Below are 22,268 nucleotides of genomic sequence, written 5' to 3' on the forward strand. Positions count from 1 at the left end.
AAGGTAAACTTCATCTTGGCGAGAGCCTGCATTAAAACAAATCCTAAATCAATGTCATCATTTTATAACAAGGCCAGTCATTGCCCTGACCACCAGGCCCAGCTTTAATTCCAATAGTTGGGAAAACCTATTAGTTGCTACCTTACTGTCCTAAATATTTCCTGCCTCCCCTAGAGGACGCGGGCTCTAAATTTTAACAAGCCTCAGAACAAAGCTCAGCACAGAGGCGGAGGCTCGGCACAGCTCTGGGAAGAAGCCCCCCGCTGCACGTGGGTCCCGTTTCACTGTACATAGTGGATTAAAGTGATGTCTGGAGCATCTTTCACTGTTACACAAAAACCTGTAGCCTGAGTATTATCCTTGTCCCCTGACCAGGGTTATAATAGGGTTTTGCCACAATTCCTCCAATTTTTATTTCTCTGCAACAAGACTGTATGCCTTGCTAGTGTGACCACCCTCGCTGGGTGGGAGGCTAACTTTGTTTCTGATTGTCTTATTTCAACCTATGGTGAAGTTATATTGCGCTGTTGGGCTTTTTTCCTTTTCTCTTTTTCATTTGGCTAGGGCTGCCTCTGTTCGGCAGAACATACTTGTCACTTCTTCTGTCACCGCTAGTTAAAAGTAATTGTTATTGCAAGCCCCCTGTATGCCAGTATCATTTTCTTTCATGGTGAAACCCACTAAGCATTCAGTAGCAGAAAGTAGGGAGCTTATAGAAGCAAATTCTTTTTATCTAGACCAACAGCACCTGCGGCAATGCATTAACTAGCAGGAGTTGTTAATTACATTTCTAACTTGTTGATCTTCATGGCTTCTGATTTTTTAAAGCAAGGAAATTAATCACTGTGTGTGTCTCCTCCAGTAGAAAATGACAGGAGCGTGTCTTCTAAGTTCTGTTCCAGTCTCTAATAATCAAATACTTGCATTTTCTGTAACATTTCTTTTCCCCCTTTGTGGATAAAACCATTTCTTAAGTTCAAAGAGCCCTTCTATTCACAGCAGGGTAGACATTTGCCCATAAAACAAAGGCTTCAGAAACAAATCCTCTAGCCCTGAGTCTGAGTGAGATTGCACTAAAAGGTATTTCAGCAATTGACATTACTTTTAAAAAAAAAAAAAGCACAAAGAAGACTAATTAAAAGTGCAGTAATACTCAACATTTATTGAATATTTACGGTGGTCCCAGCAGTGTATTAAACACTCTGCTTCTATTTTCTCGTTTTATCTCCATAGCAAACCTGCGTGGTACAAACTATGCCTTTATTTACAGTGGGAGAAACTGAGGTTCAAAAGGATTATTAACTTGCCCATGATCACATAGCACCTCAAGCACCAGAAAGGGAAAAGGATTTGAGATAGCGGGGTCGGAAGAGTAAGTCATCAGATCCATCCTAAAATTGTGAAGCAGGAACAGGAAGAAGGGGAAAGGAAACTGAGGCTTTCTTTCTTGAAACTTACATCTGACTCTTAAAATACTTCCTATCATGATTAGAAGGCACAGTGGTGACCACTTTATTCTTACCTATATAGTCGTCAAGGTAGCTGAACAACCTAAGTCACCCAGCCTTTGTTCTTAAGAAGAGTCATTCTGACGAGGATCTGCTTGCAGAGTGCTTCAACAGGAAATAGTGTGTGGGACATGAGACTGCCCTCAAGTGCTTTACCAGTGTGTTAGTGGTTGTGCATGCTGGGAGCACATCAGAATCTTCTGGGAGCTTAAGAAGCCCAGCACCTGAGCCCCACAGACCAGCCACAGAATGGATGGGTCCTTCCCCAGCAGCCAAAGCCTAGAACCTGTGTGAGAGATCATCAGTGATCCACTCTTGTGCTTTTCTTTTAATTCCATCCCTTTTAGGGTGTTCCAGTTGTTTGTTTTAAGGGAAATTTTGTTTTCTTTGTTTGGCAAGGCCTTTCCCCAAACCTCCTGGATAGTTCAGATTAGGTTACATTGAAACTTTGAGTTTCTCAACTGTGTCTTCTGAAGGCACCCAGTTTATTGCAAATGCCTTGTATATTCCTACTGTGACAGTGGATAGCCCAGATGAAGTTTCTCTCTGGCTAGAATTCCTCAGTCAGCAAGTCAGACACTCTCAGCCTTGCTCTTTCTCTTTTTCTCCCAAGAACATACACCCTCACAGTGCAGATCCCAGCTCAGCAAATTTTAGTTTGAGTTTCAGCCATGAGACTTTTAAAAAGAGTTTATGCCTCTCCCTAGCTATGGAAAGAATTGAAGCACTTGTCTGGATAATTCAAACAGAGATCCCTACCCAGTCCCCACCCCATTGTATCTAGAGTGCCCAAACCAAAATAGATCAAAGTAGATTCTTATTTATTATCAGTAACAGTAGCTTTCAAAACTTGACTTTTCTATTTCTCTCCTATGAAGCCTGGCTCAGGAGGCTGTGTATTAAGAAAAGTAACACAGAAGCAGGAAGTTGGAGCAGGGAGATTCATGTAGTAAAACTGGCCCTAGAGCCACGCAAGGCTTTTTCAGTTTCATGGGGAGCTCAGAGTTGTATCGCCAGGTTTCTAGAGGACACATCCAAATTAGACTCTCCCGGTTCTTGCCTTAGGAACATGTTAGTTTCCCATGGTAGGTAAGAGGGAGGCACCTTTGCTACATAGAAAAGTACCAGTCCTTTGTTTCTTCCAGTCTGTTTCAAGTGAAATTGATTCCTTCTATCACCTTTGGTTGAGACACCCTTCTTGTGGGGATGCTCCCTCCCCAAATCTCATTTTTAAAACTGATTCTGTATTGCCTCCACCGTACCCTACCCCACCTCATTACATCTCTGAAGTGAAGTGACATTGATGGGATACCTTTGGAGCTGGGACATTATGCGAAACAGAGAAAAGAATGTCTCTTCTGTGTTTTGTTATTACTATTAGTTTATCCAGTCACCCAGATTACTTCTGTGCCATATAGGCTATTCTCCTGGACAGTTGCCCTCATGGAAGACTATTTTTACATGATAAACAAAATGTGTGAATTCATTTCTGCTCCCTACTTGCTGACCAAGTTAGTTGTTTCATCTTTACGGTCCTTAGCATCTTCACTTCAAAAATAGGAATCATAATAACTTCTTTGGATTCGCAGTCTTCAAACTTTCTGATCTCAGGGTCTCTATGCTTTTTTCAGTTTTAATTTTAATTTTTTTATTTTTTGATATTTGCTGATGGACAGTATGCCTTTATTTTATTTATTTATTTTTATGTTGTGTTAAGAATCGAACTCAGTGCCTCACATGTTAGGCAAGTGCTCTGCCACTGTTCTACAGCCCCAGCCCACTTGTACGCTTTTAAAAATTGAGAATCCCAAAGAGCTTTTGTTAATATGGGTTAAATATCAATATTTATCATATTTAAAATCAAAACAAAAATTATTATATTCATTTTAAAATGAATTACTGTTACCATAGGTTCTTTTTGGGTTTTTTTTTTTTTTTTGAGTTATAGTTGGACACAGTACCTTTATTTATTTATTTTTATGTGGTGCTGAGGATCAAAACCAGCACCTTGCACATCAAGCAAGCACTCTACCGCTTAGCCACAATCCCAGCACCTCCATAGGTTCTTTTATGAAAAATATTTTCCAAAATAAAATAATTAGTGAGAAGAGTAGTGTTGTTTTACATTTCTGCACATCTCTGTAATGTGTGGGTTTATAGAAGGCAATTGGTTTTTCAGATATCCTTCTGAATTCAGTCTGATATTGTTTTGATTGAAGTATGTGGTAAAAACAAAGTTTTCCATAGGTATGTACAGGAAAGGGAGGACTATTTCAATAAACTTTTTGGTTTAATGTGGATATTCTTTGATTCAGCACTAAAATTCATTTAGTCATATCTTGAAGGTTAGTTGTAATGTGCCATCTGAAGTCATGTCAGTGAACTTTGTATATTCTATTATATTAAAATCTATTGATTTACCTTGCGCTTTGAATGATCCTTTTAGCCACTTCATAATTGAGCATAGGAGGAATAGACGAACTCTACATAGGGCAGAGGGGTGGGAGAGGAAGGGAGAGAGCAGGGGAAATAAAACCAAAAAACGTCATAATTGACCATTTGGATAATAGGAGTTAAAGTGATACAGATCTTCCAAAAGTTGAATCAGTTTACCAAACCATATTAAAGAATCATAGCAGTTAATTATTTATTTATTGATACCACAGATTGAACCTAGGAGAGCTTAACCACAGAATTACATCCCCATCTCATTTTTATATTTTCTTTACAGACAGGGTCTCACTGAGTTGCTTAGAGTCTCACTGAGTTGTTGAGGCTGGCTTTGAATTCACTATCCTCCTGCTTCAGCTTCCTGAGTTCTTGGAATTACCAGGCATGCACCACTACATCTGATCCATAGTTAATATTCATAGTTAATATTAACACCAGTTTTACCTGGAGAGTGTTAAGTGCTAAGAAATTGTCAGGCTCGGAGTGGCAGATAACATGGTTTCCAAAATTCTGATTTTTGCTTTAAAGTTCACATTTACTATTGGCAGCAAATAGTGATTTCCTGAAAATGATGGGCTCACTTCATTCTTTTCATTAACCTATCTGCCAGATGCTTAATCTGGGGGCAGGAGAAGTATTCCAGGAAAACAGTGGCTAGTCCAGTTTACAGTGCCAGCAGTTACACTCGTGCTTTCAGCATAGGGGAAGTCCTTCCTTCATTCTTCCCTTCTTGTTTGTCATGGAATATCAAAAAGAGACTCAAGTGGAGATTTAATAAAAGTAATATTCAGCTGGGCATGGTGGTGCACATCTGTAATCCCAGGGGTGTGGGAGGCTGAGTCAGGGGATCGAGAATTCAAATCCAGTCTCAGCAAAAGCAAGGTGCTAAGCAACTCATTGAGACCCTGTCTCTAAATAAAATACAAAATACAGCTGAGGATGTATACAGTGGTCGAATGCCCCTGAGTTCAATCCTTAGTACCTAAATAAATAAATAAATAAAAGTAATATTTATTACTGCAATCAGGGACATTCTTCAGTGAAACTGGCTTTGTGTCACCGCTTTCACTTGTGCTAAGGGTCCCCAAATTTTATTCTCCAGGCCTCTGAACACCTTAAAACTTCTGTAATGCAAAATGTCAAGGTCGTGGGGGAAAGGAGAATGTAATGTCATGGTGGTATTTTGATTTCACCAATTCCCTGAAAGGGTCTCTGAGACCCCAGCAGTCTGCAGGCCTCAAGCTGAGATCCACAGTGAGAACACAGCTCTCACATCTACAGTGAGAACACATATGTAGCTGATTGCCAGCACTGAAGAGATAGCCTTTTCCTCCTGCTCTTTCTTGTTTGTGGTTTGTGGAATTGGTAGGTAGCTGGTCCACTGAGGCCAGCCTTTGGAAGATGGGTTATTTTGATGAAATCCCACTAGAGTTCTTTCCTGGCTCCATGGAGCCCCATTGCTTTTTCTCTCCCTGGGATGTTATGTTGAGGCTGAAAACAAGCCTTGGTTTCAGATTGACTTACTACTGGCTTCTGTGCAAGAAGAACTGTATAATTCTTGCTTTTATTGTATGTTGCAGAGCTAGTAAATATATTTTAAAATGTGATAATTTCCTAATTCTTTTACAGCACTTTGGTTTCAGAGGCTATTTGGTTGTCTATAGCAGGGCTTTATGTGGCTCATGAGTCCTTGAAATTTTACAAAATTTTCTGTTTTTTTTTTTTTTTTGGCAGGGGCAGGGGGTGAAGGAGAAGGTGAGTTGTTGGAGGGATTTAATAGCTTCAACCAAATTCTCAAAAAGTTCTCTGACCTATCTTCCTACAGAAATAAAAACAAAATTTATAAAAGACTTCTTCTGATTGACATTTTTTGGGGGTGTCATTTCCCCATCTATTATCCATTTTCTGACTTAACTCTTTTTGGAAAGACTTTTGAAAGCTTCCTGGCCTGGCTCATCTTTTCTTTTCAGCCCCTTGGCACCTCTTCCTAGTCCACAGCACCTGGCATGTGCTCGTGCTGAAGTGTCATGCTAAAGTGTCGCTTCCCAGTTGTTTCTGAGAGTACCTTCTCATCTTTTTTGCCTTGCAAGCAGGCAGCTACCATGCATCTCATTTCCTTTATATTAAAAGATACAAGAGTCAGAGTTTGAATCCCTTCAGTGTACCCTTGAGTATTTTAGGGCCAGAGAATGCACTCACCTAAATTAGTGGGCTCCTTTTTGAACTATTGAGATGTATAAACTTGGAATATTTATTTATGCCTCATCTCTAAGATGTGTTTTTCTCCCACACATTCTTCAGTCTGCTTCTTGGAAGCCAAGTGCTGTCATGGAAGCTGCAAGGCAGTCTGTTTAGTTCCAACAGTAGCAATTTTGGATCACTTTCTCAATTCGTGGGAGGAGTGTGGTGACTACCGCTGGCTGACAAGAAGCAGCGGAGGACTTGCAGCGTGGAATGTGTACATCTGTATTATAAAACGTCAGTCCCCCGCATGCACCCTCTCCTGGTGTCAGCTCTGCTGGGCTGCAGAGGAGGTACAGGGTTGTAGCACCCCTTGCAGCAGCAAGAATAGCCCTGATGGTGTCAGCCTCTCTGCAGTGAGAATTAGTAGGTTTTTCAGATGAAGCTCTGACTTAAGTAATGTGGCTATTCCCCACTTTACAAATAAGTTGTTTTTTTTTTGTTGTTGTTGTTGTTGTTTTGTTTTTTTTTTTAGCATGTGGTTTAATTTAATGCCTTCACAGTTTTTGAAAGAACTTTGGCTTATCTCATGCAACACACATACTACTGTCTATCATTTGGGAAGCCACACCACTCTTGTCCTTTAGGGGGAAGAAGGAAAATACTATAGCAAGAAAGAGGCTGAACTGACCTAGTTATGAAGAGGAAGCAGAATCATTAAATTGGGTGTGTAAACCAATCAGATCCAGTCATATTGTATTCAAGAATGTATCTCCTGCTTGCTAAGTTGTGTTATTTTTAAACTTAGCTTTCTGGACAGCCTGTGGATCACAGGGCATACTGATTCTACTTCTATATTGTCTACTCTCTCAAGATAGAATGTTGTTCCTCACATGATGTTTAGTGTAGATGCACCACAACACTCCATGAGGTCAAGTCTGCAATAAGATTTGTTTATTTCTGTGCCTTCTCAGTAGATGAGGCAATTAGAACATAAGATAATTTGACTTTCCCCCAAAGCTGAGTAACAGTATAGGTGGTGTTGTGACCCTGGGTTCCAGGTCAGGGTTGCTGAGTCAGAGCATGGTTCTTCATCTCTTTGGATAGTGCCCTTCATGCTGACAGGGCTCAGTGATGTGCATGTATTCTTTGACCAACTGCCTCCTGAAGGGGGGCTGAATCTGGTCACAGTCTCCTTTGGGAAAATGCCATTTACTAGGGGAGAGTCAGGTAAGGTGAATCTTGGCTCTGCATTGTGACCAGATGGCCCTGTTATTGCATGATCAAATGTGCTGCTTCTCGTCTCTGTGTCTCTTGCCACTACAGTACCCTTTCTGTTTTTAAGGAAAGAAGGATTGTCGAAATGTGGAAGATGCAAGCAGGCATTTTACTGCAATGTGGAGTGTCAGGTAGGTGCTGGGCCAGCTGGCAAGGAGGGCCTTCTTTCCTCTGAAGATCAGGTCCCCAGTGTGTCCTCTTCATTGTCATGACATTATGCAGCAGCCAGAGGACACACATGCAAGACTGAAAATGAGGTGCAGGAAAAATGGGAAGGACACAAGGAAAAAAATGTATTAGGTATAAATAGGTATGAAATCAAGGTCCATGGTTTGCCCCCAAGGATGCCAATAACTGGTGGAAAATACAGAGATGACAAATGGAAAATGTTAAAATGCTATCTTTAAAAGTTACATTTGGGGCTGGGGTTGTGGTTCAGTGGTAGAGTACTTGCCTAGAATGTGTGAAGCACTGGGTTCAATTCTCAGCACTGCATATAAATAAAATAAAGATCCATCAACAACTAATAAAAATATTTTTTTTAAAGTTACATTTTGTTGCCATGGATCTATAATTTTAGAAATCCCTATAGCAAGTTGGGCATGGTGGTGCATGTCTATAATCCCAGCCACTTTGGAGGCTGAGGCAGCAGTCACAAGTTTGAGACCAGTCTGAGCTATTTAGGGAGACCTTATATCAAAAAAGAAAAAGGGCTGGGGATACAGCACCCTTGGGTTCAATCCTCAATACCAAAAGGAAAACCAACAAATCTGAATCAGAACTCCCCACAGCGGCCTCCCTTACCCTCAACTATTGTAGGCCAGGCACAGCCTTTGATTAGGCAAAGATTGACATGCACTTGTACCAAGCCAGTGGCTGGGAAGCAGCCAGGGAGCCTTGAGCTCTGGAAGCTGGGTCAGACATATAAGCCCCCTGTAATAGATTGGGAAGGTACATGAGGATGTTGGAGGAAGCCTTGGCAGGCTTTTTGAAGGGCTAAGAAGTTTTGGGGGACTTGGAAAAATGGGAAGGACACAAGGAAAGAATTACTTTAAAACCTTTTAATTACTTCAGAACATTTTTTTAGTCTTACATATGCTAGTATGCATTGGGAATTTCTTATCTGATCCTCCTGAACTTTTTAAAAAAGGGAACCTTTTACTCCACCTTGGAAAAGGCCAGTGCTATTGAAGAGTGGCTCTAAGTAACAGGGAATATTTTTGCTATCTATACCTCTTTTTTGTTCTTCCAGTACCCAGAGTTATCCACTGTATACCTCCCCAGTCCCTCCTTCTCCTCTACCCTGATTACCCACTAGTTTATTTTTTTCTTTTCACCTCCCTATTCTTTTTGGCCTCTGAAAGGCCTCAGAGAACATTACTTAGCAGAGGGAGAGATTGCTAAGCCCTGGTGGCTCATCTAACAGCAGAGCTCCAATGACAGTGGCCCCTTGCCAGAGTGAAGCACATACAGGCTTAGGAAATGTAGAGTCCCTTGGCTTTGGAGACTGGGGCAGAATCCCTTTGCCTGTGTCAGCCACAATAGTCCTCCTGAAACAGCCATCCTGTATGACAGTGAAGATAGAAATGAGGCTCATAGTTAAGTTTCGGGAAGTTCCTTCTAGTGAAGAGAAGAAATCATACTTTGCTCTACTGGCTGTGGATAGGATACTTTATGCTGGCACTGCCTTGGTATTGTAGAGACCAGCAGGCCCTGGAAGATTCATCATGTGACTGTTTCTACATATAAATGGTGCCCATCTTGTTGACCTGTAGGAATCAAGTGATGTGACAGATATGAGGATTCTATATAAATTGTGATACTCTGAACAGATGTAAGGGGTTATTATAAATAATGATATAAAGTTGAATTTGTATAATTCAGTCCGGACTGAGGGTCAGCTTTATGCAAAGGATAAACAGCATACTTTTTAATTTAAGGGGCTTATTTATTTAACCTATGAGAATGGCTGCCTCTAAGAACTTGAAGGCACTAACTATGTACATTAGGTGCATAATGATTATTTTAAAATGAGCCTTCACTTCTCTGAGTAACTGAGAACAGAGCGTTAACACAGAACCACAGAATGTGTGACATGTAGCCATAGCTGTGGGTCTCCCGGGCATGCTCTTAAGCTGTATTCTGTTAGGCCTCTCTAGGTGGCAGTATTTTGATGAACTGTCATATTCCAAGTTGGGATTTCAAAATGCCCCTCATGATCCTCTAGGACTTAATCTGCCAGATTTGCAGGCTCAGAAGCCTCATCTGTGGGCTTGCATTGGGGGTCCATCCCTTGGGGGAGGCTCAGTAACTAAACACTTCAACCTATATGTGCCAGGATGCTGTTATAGTGAGCACCTGACAGTTGGTGCATTCTCCCTGGCGTTAAACAAGACCTGCAGTGGTCTTAAACAAGAACTGCAGTGGTCGCATCATAATGAGACAAGTGCTCGAGTAGCTGGAACCCAAGGATGGACAGGAGAGTTTCAGGATTTAATATTCAAAGGCAGCAGGCTGAGATAGTATCCTTAGTTTCTGGGCAAAAACACCTTGAACCCTAGACAGTGCTTTTGCAATTCTGTTTTTCTGTGCTTCGGTTTAGTGTCTAGTGACCAGAGTGACCTCTTGAGTGGCAAGCAGTGACATAGCTCTTACACTCTCATTTCCAGAAGTGGAAGCCTGGATTTGACTTGTTTCATTTTTATTTCATCTATCACCCACTGCTGAAGGAAGAGGCTAATGGCCATTAGTCTTTAGCACTGAAGAGCTAAGTAAGCGTGGGGCAGTGAATTATAATGAAGTAGAATAGGCATAAAGACTGAGTAAGAGGAAGTGCCTAGAAATGGAGGGAGGTGCCAGGGCTTCATTCAGGAAGTCATTAGGAATCTGGGGCATTTGCATCGATGGAAATATATTCAGGGTTCAACTTAAGGGAAACTTGGTTGGGATCAAAGTGGAGGCGCTGCTGAAGGATAAAAAGCATGGCCCTAGACCAGAGCAGCTGTGAGGGGTTCTCTGCTTGAGAAGGGGCCTTCTTCCAAGGCAACCCTGCCCCCTGGAGTCTGTAGGCAGCTGGTACCACATAGCAGATGTGGGGCTAATGGAGGTCACGCTGTTCAACCCAACATTATATGAGAACACTTCTGAGGGTGGTTGGATGACCCATCCAAGGTCAACAGGACCTCACACACCACTAGGGGATGGCTCTCCCCACTTCACGGGCATGTGCATGGAGTACTAGGGTACTGGGGACCACTTGGAGAGCAGGCCCTGTCAGAGGACACATCAAAGAAAGAGAAGTGGGTGTGAAAGGGAAGAGCCTGTCCATTGCTGTTGTCTCGGTGAACCTTTCCAAGAATGCCAAGCCACCATCGGTTTCCTAATCCTCAGAACAAGGCATCTTTAGGGACCCCTGTACTGGGTACGTTCTCCCCGGCCTCCTTTCTGTCCACAGCGCTCAGGACTTTGGATTGTTTGCTGTACTTGGTTCTGCCTCATTGGATGGTGGTTTACTTCCCTCTGAGCCACTTGACCCCATCCAATGGTGCCAGAGGGAAGGTTCAGTGGGTGATGCGTAGAAATGTAACAGGAGGAAATATAGAAGACACAGAAATTGCTTTTTAGGTAGGCTGTTATTTTACAACCTGTGTGTTTTAATGAACTATATTTATATTTTTATAAATATATCTGGAAAGCTACGTTATACTGTTCACTCAGATTTGTTCATTAAGTTGTACCATGACACATTCAAGAGAATGGTTTTAGGAAATTTTTATATAAGGTAATCATTGTGCAGTAGAGCAATCTGGAAAATATTTCTTTCTTTTTTTTTTTCTTCTCATTTTTGGTACTAGTGATTGAATCCAGTGGCACTTTACCACTGAGCTATATTCCAAGTCCTTTTTATTTTTTATTTTGAGACAGAGTCTTGCTGAGTTGCTGAGGCTGGCCTCAAACTTGTTATCCTCCTATCTCAGTCTCCTGCATCACTGGGATTATAGGCATGAGCCACCATGACTGTCTTCTGAAGAATATTTCTTTACCTTAATATAAAGGAACTTTCTTTTGTTTTGTAAATGTAAGTGATAGGGCTATGTGTGTGCTTTTGAAAGTAGAAGGGGCATGTCCTTATAGGGATAGGGTCAAAAAAAAGTGAAGAAAGATGTAGGAAATTTTGATTAGAAAATCATGGAGGGATAGAGTAAAAATATGCGAGGAAAGAAGTAGGAAATTTTGATTAGAAATTTATGGAAGTGTAGGAAATGTCTGATCCATGCTTGTTGGCCCCTGTTATCGTCATGTATTGTTAGCGAATGGGACAAAGTCCTGTTTTTGGTGCTGGTTGAGCTCTTAACACAGCCATAGGTAGCATCCTAAACTTGGCCCATTCTTTTTTTCTAATGTATAACATCACCAATAAGAAGAAATGTATGTGAATGACTGAGGAGGTCCCATCACTCTTGGAGTACAAAGCAAAGTTCAGGCCCGAGTGACGGCTCTGCAGCAGTGGTCATCTCCCTGCAAGATGGCCAGTTATCCACCTGACCCCTTTTCCCACTATTTCTCCTGAAGATAATGGTAGTGGAAAGCATAAGTCCTGTGCCATTTTCTTGGTAGTCCACATTTTAAGAAATCACATATGCACATGTACAGGATGGATTGCCTTGAAAATTTCATTAGAACAATAAAAACACTGAATGTTTTGAAAAGGGTTTGAAAAAGTTTGAAAAGGGGTTTCACAATGACAATTGGGTTGCCTTATCCAGGAAGGCAGTGTCATTTGCTCAGCAGAAAAGTGGATCCTGCAGTATTCTTTCTTTTCTTCTAGTGCTGGAAATGCTTGTGTACCATGAAACAATTTTGTAACTCTTTATGCATATTAAAGCATTTTTTTGTCCATGCAGAGAAATGAAAGTTATGCATAGCACTCACCATCTTGGCTGCAAATGAGTTAGAAGTTTAGAAAGAACAATCATTACAAAAAAGTGTCTTGTCTCAATTTGGTTTTGTAAGTTTATTATATCACCAAATCTGTGCTCATTATAGAAAAATCAGAAAAGTACAATCTGAAAGAAGAATAGAACAAGTATCTTATTCCTTGAGAGAAAAACCACTGGTGACATATCCTTTGTTACATGTCTTTCTGGATCCTTTTTGTGCATGTATATTACTTTTTAAAAAAATGGATCCTACTTTATATACAATTTTTCAAGGATTGTCATCAGGGTAGAAAAAATAACTTGAATTTTGGAAAAAATATCTTATAAAATTTTAGAAAAACTGAAAAAATGTTTTAAAAAAGAGTAGCAAAATCAAAGTATACAACAAAACTGCCAATATTAAAAACAAACTGTTAAAGAATATAATTCATTTGTATTCATCTGGTTAGCCTTTTTTTTTTTTTTCTGTTTTGCCTAATGTGGTTGCTTATGGTTTCTTATGAGCAAAATTAGGGCAGGTTGCTTCTGTCACATTTTCTAAGATATGTGGATTCTGTGATAAAAGAGAGCGTTTCAGAATACACTCAAAATAGGGACTGAGGGTGTGACGCAGTGGTTGAATACCTGCTAGCATGCATCAGGCCCTAGTCTCAGTCCCCAGCATTCAGGGATTCTTTCTTTCTTTCTTTAGAATTAGAGCTGAGTATTGCCCTTGTGACATATCTTATCATTCTTTCCTCAATCCATATTTCTCATCACCTTCAAAAAAGAATGTGAGACATTATTATTATGGTAAATCTCCCTTGGTGAAACTTGTGTGATTTTGCATGTCCTGGAGTTTGTCCAGCTATCTGATTTAACTGCCATATGTAGGACTGCATCGAGTTATAGGTGCTTTTATTTTTACCTTGTGTTCTGACATGGTCATAAACTGCTTGAAGTCAAAAAAGACTTCCCAGGCCTGCCTCTAGGGTCAGTGGCAGACGTGTTGAATGACTAAATGACCCAATAAATGAGCAGTTATCAGCCTTTGTTAAGAGTGCGCTGTGTGCCAGGGGGCCCTGTGCTTCTCCTGGGTTAGTTGATGGGATCCTCACGAGGACCCCTTAGTGTTTGTGTGAATGCCTGATTATCCCAATTCGAAAGGTCCTGCCTTTGTTGGTAGTCTTCAAGCTTTATATCTAATTATCACTGTTGGAAGGTGTAAAATCATAGACTTAGGATTCTGGACCTGTTAAGTAACGTGGGGATCATGTTATTTGCAGGCAAGGAGACAGGCGCAAAGGGATTAAGAGGTCTGCAGCGTCACATACTGCAGAGTAGAAGAAGAATGCAGGTTTCCACATTCCAGGCCAGTGTTCTTCCTGCTTCCCAGGATTCTCCTTTCCTCCCAGAACCTTTGTGATGGTTAAATTCTTTCCCTTGAGGACATTTACTTCATAAACATCAATATTACGTATTATTTATATAGACATTAATCTTAATTATTTATACATGATAAATTATATAAAGGTTAATACTTCTTTCTCCCAGGAGTTCATCATTGTTTATAAACAACTAAAGCACAACCCAGAATTCAGAAAAACAGTAGCTTAAAGTTTCATCAGAGACAGAAATCTTAAGTTAAACTTTCCTTAGAGTTCCTGGGGTCATAGTGGGCACTTATTAATTATTCTCTGTCCCTGTTGGTGATCTTCATTTTGTTCAGGTGTCCAAATACCTCTTTCGTCCTTTCCTGTCTGCTTTGCTGCTGGGGAGGGAGCTGATTAGACTGTTGGGAGCTGGACCCACCTGTCCCCACTTCTTCACCTCATCACTGTGCGCTTGTTTTAGACTTTGGCTCAAAACAGATCCTCTGATCCCTTGTGCATATCTTGTCATTTCTTTCTCTCCCTGCTCCCAGTTATATTTGGCATGGTGTTATTTAACTCTGCAGAACATCTTGGCACAGAACTTGGGCCATGGGGTTGTGCCAGGTACGGCACTACATCATTAGTGATATTGTGTCGTCCCTTTTCGGGATTGGGGTAGAGGGAAGGAGACAGGGGAACATCTTTATTCAACGACTCTGTTGAGTACCTAATATATTAAATATAATATATTAGGTGGTAAGAAGCATCAGAAAACAAGGAAAGGGAGTGATGGGGAAAGGGCTTTTTTGGACAGAGTGGTCATGGCAGCTGTCTTGAGAAGGTGACCTGAGCAGGATGTGGAAGGGAGGAAGGAGAGAACCACGTGGGGAGCTAGGAGAAGCCAGGGCTAGACAGGAAGTAGTGCAAGGTGAGGAGAGCGTGGCAGGAGGTGGTGGTGGAGTATCAGGCTCTCCTGTCCCCTGTGGCCTTGCAGTTCAACTCTAGTACTTTGCCTGTGTCTAAGATGAGAAGCCACTAGAAGGTTCTGCGCTGAGGACTGGTATGACCTGAGTTTGTTTTACAGGATCTCCTGGCTGCTCTCTTGAGCACAGTCTGTGAGGGCCAAGGGCAGAAATGGGCATCCAGATAGAAGGCAATGGCATGTCCCTGGTGAGAGATATCGGGGCTGCTCCCGGGTTGAGAGGCATGTGGCCAGAAGGGATCAGAGTCTAGATGTTTCTAAGGGCAGAGACAGGATTGCCAGAGTTCAGTGTGGGGCATGGTGAAAACATCGTGGCGGGGATAGCTTCAGGTTTTGATGCTGGCATCTGAAAGAAAGCACTTGCCATTGTCTGAGCCCAGGAAGGCTGAGAGCAGAACAGGACAGGTACTTAATTCCCTGTGCAAGAGAGTTCTGAAGGCTCCAGCCATACAGAAACTCTGACATTTTCCTTCCCAAAAGAAATTTTCCCTCAGCCCTTCATCCCTGTAAGCCTTTACCCCATTTCTCCCACTTTCCACGTATCCTTCCATCCTCTCCTGAATCCACTCCCAGCAGCTCATCACTCTTCCAAAGCTGAGTTTGTGTGTGTGGTTGTGTGTGTGTGTGTGTGTGTGAAACCTCTGAAGATACCCACAATTTGATACCATCTGATGGCTTATTTACCCTGAACCTCAGTCTGCCATGCCCTCCACGATGCCTGTTCAGTTTTCAGTCATCAGCAGCTCCTGTGCCATCATTTACTCCCTTGTCCTCCAAGTACTTTTCTTCTTCTGGCCTTCAAAATGCTGTTGTGTGCTTCCTCTCCCTCCACCTTCCCCATCGCAGTGGACAGTGTCTCCATCCTTCCAGGAGGGAGAGCTGACCCTTTACCATTCTATCTGGGCACAAAAGCTTCAAGATGTGACAGAAAGGAATATGGTTCTTTTTGAAAAAATCAAGTAAATCTGAGAAGTCGGCGTGCTCATGGGAAGGGTCTGTGTAGTTTGGAATTATGAAGGTCTGCAAAACGGCATGAGACGCTCAGTATAAAAGTGCAAAGCAAGTCCTCTTATCCCAGCAACCTTGGCCAGGCCTGTGTCCACGTTACAGTCATGGCTATCTTAGAAGATATTGTCAATCTCTGGCATTTGTGGCCATCCTCATGTTGTCCAGAAGGAAACATATTGCACTTGACCTTAGCAAGGGGCACTTACTGCATCCTCTCTTCTCACACTTGATTCTACTGCGTGTGCATGTTTTAATAATGTTTAAAAAATCTTCCCAGAAAGAAGATTGGCCGATGCACAAGCTGGAATGTTCTCCCATGGTTGTTTTTGGGGAAAACTGGAGTCCTTCAGAGACTGTGAGGCTAACAGCAAGGATTCTGGCCAAACAGGTAAGGAAATTAGGACACTATTCAAGTACATTTGTTTATTTTTCCTCAGAGGTCAGAAAATGAGACACTGACCGATGGTGATGATATCCTGTTGAACATCTGTGGATGCCGTTCATGTCCGTGTGGAAGTGTGGGAGGAACACTGCAGGCTGGAGCTTGGTTCACTGTCTGCCCTGGGCAGTTAGGGTGTTCCTTAACCCAGACCAGAAGTGTAGCCATGCCTATTAAATTCTAGGTTTTCTTTGAAACCAGTTTACATAGAAAAACCTGACTGCAAATAATTACTAGAGCTTCCTCAGGAACCAGACCAGTCTGAGAAACTTTGAGATTTTCCCTCTTTCCTTTCTGAGTGGAATGCACGGCTGTCCCCTTTTCCTTTCTGCTCTTTGCTGTCTCCTTATTTTCTTACCTGCACATAGGTAGGGATGCAGAGCATGCCACCAGGATGATGGTACGTGCAGAGAAGAGAAAGAATGGCAAAGTAGAAACTGAGGCAAGTTGGGGAAGGAAGAGGGGAAGGAAGAAGAAAGAGATTGTGTTCTCCAAAGATGATACGAGACTGTTTCCCCCTGTTTGGTTAGGATCACTGAACACATTATCTTCAGTCGCCCAAACTGAGAATGGGGAAGCAGCATAGGACTGGCTTGTCCCTGTGGCCACTGCAGTAGATGGTATGAAGTCCAGGAGGCATGAATCCGTGGAAGTCTTTTCTCTGTGTTGATGGAGAAGTTGGTAGCAAGGCCTCAGTGTTGTTAATCTTTGAAGGCCAAAAATTTTATCCACCTCTTTCTTCCATATACCTTCTAGCACCTATCCCTGCTTAAAATTTGTCTATATTTTTTATTCTAAACCAAATGTGAGTGCAGACATACATCTGTACCCAGGCTAGCATCCTGGGGTGTATAAACAGAACACTATGTTCAGCTTGGGTGATGTTACCAAAAAGCCACATTGCTGATCAGAGTAACCAGAAACATTCAAGGGATGCCATGGACTGAGACCAGAAAATCAGAATTGTTTTCCCTGGAGGGGGCTAACTCTTGGGTCCTTAAGAACAATTGCCTTTAAATTTATGCAGAGTAGATGGTGGATAAAATGGGTTCAGGGAAATGTTCTGGCAGGCTGAGGTTCAGGGTAAATAAGCCATCAGATGGTATCAAATTGTGTGTATCTTCAGAGGCTTAGGAGACTGGTCTTCTGACTTACTGGTGTTATTTATAGTGTCATGTTAAGAATTCAGAAGAAGCTGGTCTGCTTTCCTGAATGAAAGGTTTCCCAGGCAAGATGACTTATTAGTCTTACAAAAGTACATCCTGTGAATGGAAGATTTTGACTCCCAAAAAAGAACTATTGAAATGTTTTGACACCAGGAGGGGAGTCTGAATGCTATGATGAGTTTACACTAGTTTCATTCAACTTTTGTTATAATTACTACTACCACTAATAGTCTATTAAATGAAAAGTTACCTGACTGTCTTTTCATCTCTATAGGCCTTGATGATTAAAAAACCAGGCCATTTGTATTCTAGTAGCTTGCAAAGGATTAGGGGAGACAGGCTACCAAACTACCAAGGGGAAGCTTAACATGTTAACTAGGGAGGTGAGAGCGCCCTGCTAGACCACCTGTATCCCCAAACTGAATAGCCAGATTACAAAGAGGAGGCCTGGGGCCAGCTCCAGAGCTCTGCGTTTGAACTCTTGTCAACACCAAGTTTATTCATGTTCTCAAAGCCTAGCGGGTTTACTATTGTTAGCTCCTCTTGGGGTGTCTAGAACAAAGACAGCAACACGTTTAAAGTGAATCTGGGCTCACAGATACAACCAAAAGTGTTCTTTTTTGAAACACAGAATTCGAGATCATTTTAGCCTATGCTTAAAGAAAGTGTAAAATGGATGGGGGGTTTGATTTTGTTCCTTTTTAGAAGGAGAAATAATAAATAGGATGGTTTGCCTGTAGACTCAGCCCTTTTAAGTAAGGGCCCTAAAAAGTTGTTTTCTGGCCCTGTTCTTTCCCATAACAAGCATTTCTGAGCCTACTGTGTGCGTAGTATCCTCAGGGTGCTGGAAATGCAGCAGACACTTCAGAAAGCTTTTTAAAAGAGCCCTTTGGATTTGGATGTTGGGCAAAGCACTCAGAGCCCAAATGGTGGCTCCTTGGGTAGCTTTCTTTACTTCCTTGAAAATTATTGTTTTTCTTTATGTTGGTGTAAAAATGAAAGCACTACTTTTTACACTGGTCGTTAACATCTGTGTCTGATTTCTTCCCCAATTACTAGAAAATCCACCCAGAGAGAACACCTTCAGAGAAACTGTTAGCTGTGAAGGAGTTTGAATCACGTAAGTCTTTCTGTGACCGGCTAGGCAGTTATTTTAGCCACGAATTTAATGTAGATTAGATGGGATTGAAGCAAGAAAGAGGCTAGCTTCATCTCTTAGTAGGGATAGTGATTTTTAAGTTATTTATATATTTATATAATATTAATAGTAATATTTAAATTATTTTGACTTGTGTGCTATTTTGAAAAGTGCTTTTAACCTTTTTTCTCTGAGTTGACAGGTTTATTAGAAAATAATTAAAGGGAGATAAGAAGTCATCAGATGAATTATTTCATCCCAAGCCATGTCCTGCTGACTCTCCCAGCATGCAAAGTATTTTTGGGTCTTTACTGAATTGCAGTCTGTAAACCAGTGTTCTTACTGAAAGGCATTAAATCAGGGTGATCCAGTTGCTTGTCCCTGCCCAGGTTCCAAGGCTACTTGGGGGTCCTTGACCACACTAGGTTGGTTATCAGTCTTTACCCCTTAGTCCTGACCCCACTGCTAATGGTCAGTTGAAATTTCACATCCTGAGTGACTTCCAATTCTTAGAGCAAGAGAAGGAAGAAATGACATGCTGTTCTTTCCTTAGGTTTTGTCATTAGATCGGATGATAGGGAAAAATGTTGACATTTTGGATTTTACCCTTTCTTATTCATGCTGTTTAGAGTAAGGAAACCCAGCAATAGTGTTTCCTCCAGGTTAGTAATGGGCTTCTTCCCACAGATCTGGATAAGCTGGACAATGAGAAGAAGGATTTGATTCAGAGTGACATTGCTGCTCTCCATCAGTTCTACTCCAAGCACCTCGAGTTCCCCGACCACAGCAGCCTCGTAGTACTCTTTGCACAGGTAAGGATGCTGGGGTCAGGCCGTGCTTTGGCCCCTCCCTCTCTGAGCTCCTGGCCCGAGCACGAACTCAGCAAGGCTGAAGTGAAATAGAACGTTGGCATCCCATGACAACAAGGCACTCGGCCCCTGGGTCCTACATTGTCACACCTCACTAGGTGACCTGAGCAGGCCAAGGTCCTCTTTGTGCTGACCCTCACTGAGTAGGGAGCAGAGGACATCACCCTTGCCACTGCCTCACAAAGAGTTCATGAAAACAAAGGAGCTGCCAGTGCTCCAGTTTTCTAGCACATGTCCAGCTGTCTAATTCTGACACCGTTTTACTTTCCCGTTCTTCAATCTTCTATTTGATAGAAAATGTCCTTTTGTCTCCACTGGCGAAGGCTGTGCTGATAAAGCAGAGTTTTACAGATACCCCGAGAAGGGGGCCCTCTCGGATGCCTGGGCAGCCCCACTCGTCCAGTGCATGGAGTCTTTGCTGCAGGTTGCTCGAGGGTCTTGCTTAGAGAAGCACAGGTTTTCCAAGATCAGATATGAGAAACAAACCTAAAAGGCTTCCAGACAACACCACCTTGGAAGTGATTAAAGACTTGGACACTAGGCCATTGGAAAGGCTAAAGCTTGAACAGTGTTGGAACAAGAGGAGAAAGGGTGCCACCATCAGAATTTGGCAGGATGCAGTCTTCTCCTTGTTGCAAGGGCTGCCCTTCCTGGCCTGACTTGCTACACTGGGTTTCTCTTCCTCCATAACCTTGTAGTTTTCTCTACATGTTGGACATTTCGTTGAAGGGAACCTTCCCATAGAAGGAAAGTCTAGAATGCTATTCTTGGGTGCAAGTGGCTACATCTGTTGCCAGAACCTTCAGTCTCTAGGTGTATGAAGAACCCTGGGGGCACCAATACGTTTTTGTCTTAGAATGGAATGTACATCACCTGTTTTCCCTTTGACCTAGTAATTCCATTTTCAGGAATCTGTTCTAAGGAAGCAATCAGAGATATGGTCAGAGATTGACCTGCACGTTGTTGGTTATGGGGTTCTTTTAAAGTAAAAGGAAGAAAGGACTGGAGGGAAGGAAGGAAAAGGAGAAAGGAAAAGGGGCCAGCAGTCAGAGTGTGATTAAACAGATTGTGGTGTAGCCCCTGATTGAAGTAACATAGCCTTCAACACAACAAATAAATTGTGTTTGAAGACTGCCTGGAGATGTGGGAAATGCTGATGACACAGCAAGACATATAAAAGCAGGATGGAACGTGTGTAATATGGAAACATCCCTGCGTGGAAGGACTGCATGAGGTCAGTTGGTTTCTTCTGAGGTGTGGGAAGTGTTTTCTTTTCTTTTCTTTTCTTTTTTTTTTTTTTTTTTTTTTTTGAGGGGCTGGGGATTGAACCCAGGGTCTTGTGTATTCGAAGCAGGCATTCTAATGGGTGATGTTTCTGGATTTTCTACAATGAACATGTATAACTGAAAAAATACAAAGAAGAAAAAGGTTAAAAAGCACACTTCGTAGGATCTGACTTCCTTAACAAGACCCCTAAATCACAAGAATTAAAATCAAGAATCAATAAACCGGATTCAAATTAAAAAGCTTCTTCTTAGCAAAGGAAACAATCAATAACTTGAGGAGAGAGCCCACAGATTGGGAGAAAATATTTACTACATGCACCTCCAATAAAGCATTAATCTCTAGGCTATCTAAAGAACTCAAAAAAATCAACACCAAAAAATCAAATAACCCAATCAGTAAATGGACTAAGGAACTGAACTGACACTTCACAGAAGAAGAAATACAATTGATCAACAAATATATGAAAAGTGTTCAACATCTCTAGTGATTAAAGAAATGCAAATCAGAACTACTCTAAGATTTCATCTCACTTTGGTCAGAATTGCAATCATTAAGAATACATGCAACAATAAATGTTGGCAAAAATGTGGGAAAAAGGTACTCATACATTGCTGTGGGACTGCAAATTGGTGCAACCACTATGGAAAGCAGTATTGAGATTCCTCAGAAAACTTGGAATGGAACCACCATTTGACCTAGCTATCCCACTCCTTGGTTTATACCCAAAGGACTTAAAATCAGCATACTACAGTAATGCAACCACATCAGTGTTTATAGCCGCTCAATTCACAATAGCTAAACTATGGAACCAACGTAAGTGTCCTTTAATAGATTAATGTATAAAGAACATGTGGAATATATAGTCAATAGAATATTACTTAGCTTTAAAGAAGAATAAAATATGGCATTTGCCAGTAATTGGATGGAGTTGGAGAATTTTGTGCTAAGCGAAATAAGCCAATCCCAAAACACCAGAGCCTGAATGTTTTCTCTAATATGTGGATGCTAATTCACAATAAAATTGGGGGCACTAGAGAAGAATAGAGTTACCTTAAACTAGGTAGGGAGAAGTGAAGGGAAGGGAGGAGAAAGAATATGGGGACAGGAAAAATAGTAGAATGAAACAGGCATTATTACTGTATGTATATATGTGACTGCATGACCAATATGATTCTACAACATGTACACTCAGAAAAATGAGACATTATATCCCATCTATGTATGATATATCAAAGTGTATAAATGTGTTATACTGTCATGTATAACTAATTAAAAAAAAAAACTTACACGTAGAAAGAAAGGTCTTTCATTACTTTTACCCACTTCTATGCCCTGAAGAACCACTGTTAACAATTCAGTGAATTATTTTAATAGACTTTGTTTATGTAGATATATTTCACTCTGTAACTGTCATAATCAGAAAAAAAGGTTATTCCTTATAGGATAAATAATCAATTGAAGTTATGAGATAGAAATAATTAAAAACCTTTCTGATTTTCACATTATCCTAATTTACACCATATTTTGGTAAGCATCCTAAGATGGAGGATTGGGGCAACAGTGAAAAGTTGAAGAATTGACATCTCTTAAATTTTTTGAGAAACTAGATTTGTGATTTTTTTTTTTAATGAGACATGCATGTCTGTATGAGAAAGCAGAGCATTGAAAT

The 22,268-nt window shown here is 41.3% G+C and overlaps 1 protein-coding gene across 1 annotated transcript in view; it reads left to right on the forward strand.

Moving 5' to 3' along the window:
- Positions 1–22,268, forward strand: part of Smyd2 (SET and MYND domain containing 2) — a 47,617-nt gene that overhangs the window by 11,755 nt on the left and 13,594 nt on the right. The window contains exons 2-5 of the mRNA XM_021732994.3: positions 7,486–7,549; positions 15,978–16,088; positions 18,365–18,425; positions 19,131–19,255. Coding sequence (XP_021588669.2) covers positions 7,486–7,549; positions 15,978–16,088; positions 18,365–18,425; positions 19,131–19,255 — 361 coding nt within the window. The remainder of the gene's footprint in view (positions 1–7,485; positions 7,550–15,977; positions 16,089–18,364; positions 18,426–19,130; positions 19,256–22,268) is intronic.

The sequence above is a fragment of the Ictidomys tridecemlineatus genome, chromosome 10 (assembly GCF_052094955.1).
Source record: "Ictidomys tridecemlineatus isolate mIctTri1 chromosome 10, mIctTri1.hap1, whole genome shotgun sequence".
Lineage (NCBI taxonomy): Eukaryota > Metazoa > Chordata > Mammalia > Rodentia > Sciuridae > Ictidomys > Ictidomys tridecemlineatus.